General features: G+C 41.3%; 1 protein-coding gene and 2 non-coding genes across 3 annotated transcripts; 2 read left to right on the forward strand and 1 right to left on the reverse strand.

Annotated features, from left to right (window-relative positions):
• Nucleotides 1–5,042: 5,042 nt before the first annotated feature.
• LOC147937267 (small nucleolar RNA R71) lies at nt 5,043–5,146 on the reverse strand. The gene has a single exon (XR_015569793.1). It is a non-coding gene; the product is annotated as a small nucleolar RNA R71 (small nucleolar RNA).
• A 1,230-nt stretch (nt 5,147–6,376) lies between these two features.
• On the forward strand, nt 6,377–6,976 carry LOC104720602 (uncharacterized). The gene has a single exon (XM_010438486.1). The coding sequence runs from the start codon at nt 6,377–6,379 to the stop codon at nt 6,974–6,976; it is 600 nt and encodes a 199-aa protein (XP_010436788.1).
• Nucleotides 6,977–8,681: 1,705 nt separating this feature from the next.
• Nucleotides 8,682–8,792, forward strand: LOC147937268 (small nucleolar RNA R71). The gene has a single exon (XR_015569796.1). It is a non-coding gene; the product is annotated as a small nucleolar RNA R71 (small nucleolar RNA).
• Nucleotides 8,793–9,736: the final 944 nt, after the last annotated feature.

Here is a 9,736-nt window from a genome sequence, read left to right on the forward strand (position 1 = left end):
ACCAAGAACAAGGATCATGGTGATCAATTTGAACCAGGGGGGACTTCATCACCTCCTTGGTCTCCAAACCAAGCCTGAAAAGGCCTCAAAAGTAAAGCTTAGTGACTTTAAACAAGCTCACTAGGGAGGAAATCCCTAAGGTATCTCTGTACATATTGTTTAGGGTTTTGGTATTTTGATATTTGTTTTGGTGTTTTCACGGGCAGGGAAGCAAGGGAGTCTAATTAGAAGAGGAAAAGAAGGCTTGCAGGCCAACTCGACCAGCCCACTCGACTGAGCACTCGACCGAGTACCAGTCGATGGCTATAGTCAAGTTGCCTCCTTCTCCACCTCCAAATCCAAATCCAAGCTCTAGCTACACCTTTGACAACATGAATGAGGATGTAGACACCTTCTTCCGCAACCAATAAGGTACCAACATCACCATTTCATTGTAAATACCATTTCGTCTCATGTTTAGTTTTCTTTTCACTCTTGAATCCTCTCACAAATTTTTCTTACACAAGGGACTGTATAATTTAAGTTTGGGGGAGGGTTTGAGATAGCATTTGACATTGTTTTCTATCTTCTTATTTCAAATTTTTAGCACAATCATGTTAGTATTTACATTTCATCTAAGGCATAAAAAAGACCAAAAAATTTGAAATTTTTTCACAAAAATCTTTGAAAAAACAGAGTGTTTATGTAGTTTGCATTGCATATTAGGATCTTGTTAGGACTGTTTCATATAGCATTAGGGGTCAATGATGAGTTTAGCCTTGTTAACTTGCTTGAATTCACTAAACTAGGATCAATGCCCAAGTTAATAGTACTTTGATGCTAGTTGAGTAGCTAGAAACATAAGATTGAACCAAGTCTAGAATTCCTATATTGCATTTTGTCTAAACTAAAGCATGTTGTGATATGAAACCATTTCCTATTTATTAGAACCTAATATTGACTTTTAAATATCAGTTTGTGCATTGCTTTAAACTCATGGATACTTTACACATATTTGGATCATCTTTCCCATTTTTTACCACTCTTGTTGATCCAAGTGCCTGAATTCATTATTGAATCAGTTTCCCCTACCCTTAACCAACCCTTCTTTCAAGCCATGTTATATCTTGTGTGTATGAGGCCTATTTTAGGATTGAGCTTGGTAGAAAGTGTTAGGTTTGAACTGACAAGAATGAAACCTTGTGTAGTTCTAGTTTGCATTTTTCAAACTAGGTAGGACTAGGATGTTTAAATTCTGGGTTGGGACTTGGTATGTTTAAAAACAGAGAAGAAAAGAGGGAAAAGAGAAAGTAAAGGGTAGAGTCTTTAGGAGAGGAATGTGTTTAAGTAAATATAAGCTCTAGTGAAAGAATGGGAAGTATGAAATTGTTAAAGATGGTTGTGTTCAAAGAAAAAGAAAGAAAGAAAAGAAGAGTCTAGCAAAAAGCTTTTCTGTCTTAAGAATTGAGAAGAAAAGGGAACCATAGCAAATAAGAAAGAAACCCCATTCCACTAGATGATTCAAATAAGAAACCTCTCCTAAGGCTTAAAAACAAAAGAGAAAAGGGTATTTGAGAAAAGATGAAGTTAAAGGGTAGAACTAGGACATTATGGGATTAGAATGATAGGAACAAACACTTTGGGTACCTTTCGGTAGACAAGGTTCTGTTCTTGTATGTGTTTAAGTGATCTTACCTTTAGCCTTCTTCTAAAGCTCAATCCACTTTTTGTGAGAGAAACCTTGTCTTTGATAAGCCCCACTCAAAAGAGAGACCATTTTTGTCTCTAAACCCTTATTACCAAGCCAAATGAGTTTAAGCATTCCATAAGTTGATTCATGTTCTTGTTTAATGAATGTTAAAGGAAATGGTTGACTTGAATGTATGTGGAAGTCTAAGGTTTGAATCAGTTAAGGTTGTGAAAGACTTGTCTAAAATTTTTAAGTACGGCTCAACTTTCATCCTAGTACTAATAACTTGGATATTGATTCTAGCTAGCTTATTAGCAAGTTTTAGGTGCTGAGATCCCACTTCCAAACCTCATTCTCCTTCTTATGTCTTGTTTATTTGCTTGAGGGCAAGCAAAGACTAAGTTTGGGGGTGTTGATGTTCATATATTTTACCATGTTTCACTTTAGTATATTCACATCTTTTGCATGTTTTACTATCTAGTTTGGCCATTATTGAGTAGCTTTAAGACTGTTTATGCATTAGACTAGGTTTGCATTGCATTTGCATAGTTTCTTGCATAAACAGATGATTTTGGATCCTAAGGAGTATGGAAGGATGCTGAGAAGGATTTGAGCTACCAAGTGAAGAGGATCAAGGAGATATAGCAGAGGGAACCAAGTCCACGAGTCCACTCGACCACCACACTCGACCAGACACTCGACCATGTGCTAGGAGGGACTCGATCGGTTGGAAGAAGCAGAAGAGGAGACCATTCGACCGTGTACTCGACCGAGCACCTGGTCGAGTGGACCGAGCCGCCTGGCTATTTTGTCTTCTAGCCATTTTAGGGCTTCCCCTCTCTCCTATATGTCACTTGTACCTCATGGCCGCCCACAAGTCATAGAGAGTCAGAAATAATATTTAGAACCTAGTATTTTACCCTTTTGGGGATTGTCTACTTTTTCCTTTCTTTTAGTTAAGATTTTTAGCCACTTTTGTACCAAAAGCCAAGAATCTTTTGATACTTGCTTGTTTCATAACTTTCTAAGTATTAGGAATTTGGATTTAATTTCTTCTTCAATATTGTAGATCTATATATCATCTTTCTAGTTATGCAAGTTTCATCATTTTCTGGGTTTATGATTATGTTCATCATGTTTAGTGATTGTGAGTAGTGGCTTAGGATCTTAAGGATAGATTAGGCTGGGTAAAAGTTATGGGCTTTTATATTGATCAAGCATTATTGTTATAGATCTCTTCTAGATTAGATAAGATCTATGCTGTTCTTACTCTGTTTTCATTGTTGTCCTGTCTCTGTTTTACATCCGCACACCAACTCGACCAACCACTCGATCGAGCATCCGATCGAGTGTCTGCTCGAGCTCCATCCAGAGCTTTTTATTATAGTATCTTTACATTCTGCATTTCATCATCATTAGTTGCTAGATAATAACATTCATCACATTTGTCTTAACTTAGATAAGTATCCACATCCTAAGTGCTTGCATCACATCCATTATGGATTGATATCCTTTATGCTGCAACAACATAAGGGTAATTGAAACACCTTGCATCCACATGTTCATCCATCATCTATACCATCATTCATCATCATCACACATACAAAATTGCATGTTTCATGGGGATGAAAGCATGCATTTGGAGCTAGATTGGTTGAAGACCATAGGACAAGCTAGCAATTGGAGCAAGTCCAGAAAAGCATCCTGGATTGGCTGATCAGCATTCGGATCGACCGATCCCGAATCTGAAGCAACTTTTCCTTTTTCGTTTTAAACCGACTTTAGGGTTTTATTTTACCATTTAAGCACGAGACTCGACCTCTAGAAAGACCAAATTTTATTCTACGCCGCTTTTGAGACTTGTAAGCTTGGGAGAAGATCTCTAATCCTTTGTATCCCTTTGGAGAAGAATTTTGAACCCTATTATTTTCTCTTTGCAATTCAAACATGTTTTCTTCATATTTGATTTGCAGTTCTTTGATTTCAATGTCTGAGTAGTTTTACTGTTGGGTTTCGGGTTTTAGAAGGGGGTTTATGACTCTTTAAACTTAGGTTGTTAGATTTGGGATTGATCTTATTGTTTTTCATCTATTGTTGTTTCGAATGCTTAAGCTAGACTGATCACCTAGATTAAGATCTTAGGTTTAATTCATCTAGGCATCAAAAGTGTTGTTGAATTTCTTGAAAAGAACATAGGTGAGCAAGGTGATCCTTAGCCAACGAAAGTTGAAGTTAAGGCACCTTGTGAACAAAATCAAACTTGAACTTATTGCTTGCTAGGGTTGCTAGATTCAAACGACGGTTTAGGGTTTATTCAATTCTTAGCATAGATAACTAATGCTGCGACAGTAGGTTAGTTTTACATTCGAGATTTGAGTTCAAGAACGGTGTTTAGTGCTCTCCCAATCTACCATCTAATTCGTGATAGTCTTCCCCAACTAATTCCCTACGCCCAATATCTTTCCTTGCTTTCAAAACTCTCATTTATTTTATGTTTTTAATCGGTTACTTAAAAAACAATCTTTCTCATTGCCTTAGCTATATTTCGTCTATATATTTTCATAGTGCAACGCTTGGTCTCTGTGGATTCGACCCTGAAGTGCTACAACGACACCACTAGATCGTGGTTGAGTGCACCTTGGGTTTTAATTAACCTGTGATCAATTTGGCACCGTTGCCGGGGACCAAAACGCTGCCTTTGAAATTTTAGATTCACGTTTAGTCTAAGGAATTTGAAACGCTCCTCTGTTTGAAATTTGAAACGCTCCTCTGTTTCAGGTGTATGCATACAAGGAGCAACAAACAAGCCAATTTGCGTATACTAGGAAACAAGGAGTTAGCACATCTTGAATGCGAAAACCGAAAAGCAAAAGCCCAAACCAACCCAATGGCTGACAGAGAAGAAGCAGTAGTTCGTCCACCCAACCCTCAGCTGGGTGTCGTCCACCAACAACAGAGGCAAGACCAGCAAGAGCAACCTGCACCAAATCCGCCAGCAAGGCCAACCACCTTGAGGGATGAAGATGCTCACAACAGACTCTTTGCAAATCGATCTGCGATTCAACCACCCGCCCCTGCGAGGCAAGACTACGAGATTAAGCATAGTCTAATCAATCTGGTTCAGAATCGTGTGTTCCACGGGTTGCCATCGGAGAGTCCTCTAGATCACATGGAGGCTTTTGAAAGACTGACCAGCACGATGAGATCCAATGGTGTTCCCTACGCCTACCTCATGCTGACTTTGTTCCAGTTTTCTTTGGCTGACAAGGCACTACGATGGCTGAATCTACTGGATCCTGGATCTCTCACCTCTTGAGCACAATGTAGAGCAGCTTTCCTGAACCACTTCTACACCAAATCACGCTCAGCCAAGTTGCGAAGCAAAATCACTTCATTCTCTCAAGGAAGTATGGAGACTTTCTGCGAATCATGGGAGAGGTTCAAGGAATATTTGAGAGACTGTCCTAACCACGGCTACAACCAAGAAAATCTGATGAACATCTTCTCAGGGGGAATCGAACAGAAGTACCAGATGGCATTAGACACAGCCATCAAAGGAGACTTCTCCACCAACACCGCGAACGAGGCCAATGCACTGATAGAAAATCTTGCGGCAAGCAATAGCAATCACGGCACAGACTATGATCGTACGGTGCGGGTCAATGCTGTCGAGACTGATGCTATTAATGATCTCACGACTAAGGTGAATCTTCTACTGAAAAGGGATCACCAAAACGTTAACTTGTGCGAGGAACAAGCCGGGGGATATGCAGACTTCGGAGCTGAGACAAACCTTGAGGGTACGGAGGAGATGAACTACATAGGAGGACAAGGAAATTTTCAGAATCGAGGCTTTAACCAGAATTTTAGGAATCATCCTAACCTATCCTGTAGAAGCAACAATGTTGAGAATCCTCAAGATCAGATCTATCCACCGCGACCTCAGCAGAGCAACTTCACACAAGGCTTCCAGAACAAGGGGATACGCTTTGGAGGATCAAATTTTCAGCAGACACCTCAAGTTAACAACTTCTCACAAAGTTATCAAGCACCTCCACCGCAGGCCGCAGCCCCGCAAGAGAGCAAATTGGAACAGATGATGCATGCTTTGATGGAGAATCAAAAGAAAAACGCTACTGAGGTGAATGTCAAGATCGACAGCATGTATTCTGAACTGAATGGGAGAATAGAATCGTTAAACTCTCACATGAGAGTGCTGGAAAACCAAGTGGCACAATCTGTAGCGAGAGTCAAGGCACCACCAGGAATACTTCCAGGGAAAAACAAGACTAATCCAAAAGAATTCGTGAATGTCATCACCCTTCGAAGCGGCAGGGAACTTACAGAACCACAACAAAGAGAAGGACTGACCGATCCAATAACAAGACTGGCCAATCCAAAACACATAATCAGGAAAGCAACCCCGATGAGGTTCCCAACCAAGCTTCTGATGGTATTAAAATCTCTGGTTCAGCTATTGCTGGGGGAGAGCAACCCTACAAACCCCAACAGACTTATATACCCAAACTACCTTTCCCTACGCGTCGCAAGTCCAAGATACAGGAGCGAGAGTATGAAAAGCTGAAATCAGTAGTAGGGGAGCTTCAGGTCAGACTCCTTTTTATCGAAGCAGTGAGGATGGTTCCATCTCTCAAGAAGTACATGAAGGAGATCCTCACCAATAAGCTCAATTTATAGAAAGGAGTAATGTATCACACGCAAGAATGCAGTTCAATGCTCCAAAATCGAATGCCTGAGAAATGTGGAGATCCAGGACCGTTTACTCTGGCTTGCACAATAGGAGATCTCAAGTTCAATAAGTGCCTCTGCGATTTAGGAGCAAGTGTGAGCCCGATGCCACTCAGCGTTGCAACGCGACTTGGTCTATACACTTTGAAGCCGACCCAAGTCACTTTAGTCCTTGGTGATCGTTCTACCCGATGTCCAGAAGGGGTATTAGAGAACCTACCAGTGCAAATTGGGAACTGCTACATACCCACTGACTTCATTGTTTTGAAACTCGACGAGGAATCCCAAGAACCCATTCTCCTTGGAAGACCTTTCTTGGCCACGACTGGTGCAATGATAAACGTCCGAGAGGGAAAAATTGATTTGCACATGGAGGATTTGGTCTTGAGATTCAACCTGGATAAAGTAGCTAAGAAACCCACAATCGATGGCCAAACATTCTGGGTTGACAAAATTGGAGAAATAGCTGACGAGATCTATGATGAAGTGTGTACTAGTGACCACCTGGCCGTAGCATTAACGAAGAAGGAAATAGAGCTGGGATACCTATCCGAGTAGACTTTGAAGATGGCAAAGACACTCGATGCTGCAGACATTCTGGGACATGAAGTATTATTCGTCAATCTGCAAACTGGACTGACCGATACGAAAATTGGACTAACCGATCCGGCTCCTCCTGTGGACATAACCGAAATAAGCTATGGATTGACCATTCCTGACGATGGATCAACCGTTCCCGCAACCTGCTCTGGAACAAAGGAGAACCAGGAGGATTGGAGCGAACTCAAGGCTCCAAAGCTGGACTTGAAACCACTCCCTGAAGGACTGAGGTACGCTTATCTTGGACCTAACTCCACCTATCATGTTGCGACAGTAGGTTAATTTTACATTCGAGATTTGAGTTCAAGAATGGTGTTTAGTGCTCTCCCAATCTACCATCTAATTTCGTGATAGTCTTCCCCAACTAATTCCCTACGCCCAATATCTTTTCTTGCTTTCAAAACTCTTATTTATTTTCTGTTTTTAATCGGTTACTTGAAAAACAATCTTTCTCATTGACTTAGCTATATTTGGCCTATATATTTTCATAGTGCATCACTTGGTCTCTGTGTATTCGACCCTGAAGTGCTACGACGACACCACTAGATCGTGGTTGAGTGCACCTTGGGTTTTAATTGACCTGTGATCACTTGATATAACATTAACATTAGAACCAGAATCACAAAGAGAGTTAGAGAATTCAATGCCTATTATGGAGCATGAGCAAACAAAATGTCCTGGATCTTCAGCTTTAGGTAGTCTCCTTAAGGGGTAGTGGCTTGCTGTTTCTTCATCAAATGGACATGTCATGCGAATAACATCTTCATGAGAGTCAAAGAGTGGTACCATAGTGTTGGGTTCACGGTAGGTGAGGGCTGGTACGGCTGAGATAGCATTGCGATATCCTTTAGGATTCTCTTTGGGTTTTCCCGGAAGTACACCAACTTGGCGTGGAACGGCATTAGCGGTTTGAGCAACTTGAGTTTGAAGATTCTTAAAATGGATAGAAATGCGTTCAAACTTCCCATTCAGTTCAGTATAGATGTTATCCATCCTTGAGTTGATATCTCTTGATTGCTTTCGAAAAGCAACAAGGAGCTATTGCATCTTTGTATCGACATAGGCATCAGCTTGAGTTGTAGACACTTGGGCTGGTCCGGTTTGTAAAGGCGGCTTGTTGTTGTTGAATTGAGCTCGCGGCTGAAAGTTGTTGTTGTTTCCACCGAAGTTGTTGCCTGGAAAACGGTTAGCTTGCTGAGGAAAATTTTGATCTTGGGGATTCTCCACATTTGGGTTCCTATAAGAAAGGTTAGAAGTATTTCTAAAATTATTGTTGAAGTTGTTGTTGTACCCTCGGTTTTGGTAGTATCCTTCAGCACCAACATAGTTGACTTCTTCTTGGTCATAAGAATCTTCTAGGAAAGGCTCCATGTTTCCATTGTTAATAGTCTCACAAGAGGTTACTCCACATTGTTGGTTCCTTAGAAGTTGGTTCATCATGTTCTTAAGATCGGCAATCTCCTTAGCGTCGGAATTGCTAGAACGGATGGTTCTATCAAAGTCGGTGCAAGTGTTGCTACTACTTGCGGCAAGGTTGTCGATGAGAGCTCGTCCTTCTTGAACGGTCTTCGTATTAAAATCTCCATTGCTGGCCGTACCGAGTGAAAGTTGATACTTAGGTTGTAATCCTCTATAGAAGGTACTTAAGAGGTTACCTTTAGCAAAACCATGATGGGGACAGTCACGTTCGTAGTCCTTGAAACGTTCTCATGCTTCATAAAAAGATTCGACCGGTCCTTGTTGAAAACTTTGCAGCTTGTTGCGAAGAGAGTTTGATCTCGACTTTGTGTAGAAGTGGCTGAGAAAGGCTGACTTGCATCCTTCCCAACTAGTGATTGATGCAGGAGGTAGAGACTTTAACCATCTATGAGCCTTATCGGCTAGAGAGAAGGAAAAAGCTTACACTTCTAGTAATCTTCGGGAATTCCATTGGTTCTTGTTGTAGAGCAGATTTCATCAAAAATATCAATTTGGTCCATCAGATGTGTGGTAGTAAGGCCATGGAACTGATTTTGCTTCACCAAACCAATAATTTGAGGTTTAATATCGTAATCACGTCGTGGAGGATGAGTGATTCGGATGGCAGCGCGGTCTTGAACGAATTGGTTTGGAGCATCGTAGTCGACTATGGTACGGTTAGGAGTGGCACGTCTTAGAGGGTGCACATAAGCAGGTTGTCTTGCGCCAACTTGAGGTAGTGGTGGATTAGCGATGAGTGGAGGATGGTGAGGAGGAGCATCAAGGTTGTCTCCCACACCTAGAGGATTGGCATCACGAGGAGCTTGTTGATGGTCTCGACCAACTAAAGGGTCGAGTTGCGGATCAGCGGCTTCAAGGTTGGGGTTGCCACCTTGTGCGAGAATTGGTTCTCGTTGCTCGTTGAGGGCAGGAGGTATCAGCGGTTGGTCGAGGTTAAAGGGACCTTGGTCCTGGTTCCTTTCTTCGGCCATGAGTTGTTGTTTTCGAAGTTTCCTAAGCTCACGTTCTAGTCGATCAATGTCTTGAATTGGAGATATGGTCAGAGGTTTGACTCTTCCAGCTTTCTATAGACACAAAGCACCTTAAAATGTGAGTTATGGAAGGTCTTAAAAAGTGGCCCATACTGTAAAGCTCTGAATCTGTCTTGAAACGTATTTTCTTTGTCTTTTGGTCCAAATTGCTATAAAACCTGTAAAACCTTCTTGAAACCTGAAATACTTGATTATAGACCTTTATATC

This window comes from Camelina sativa, chromosome 10 (assembly GCF_030686135.1).
Source record: "Camelina sativa cultivar CO46 ecotype springtype chromosome 10, ASM3068613v1".
Taxonomy (NCBI): Eukaryota; Viridiplantae; Streptophyta; class Magnoliopsida; order Brassicales; family Brassicaceae; genus Camelina; species Camelina sativa.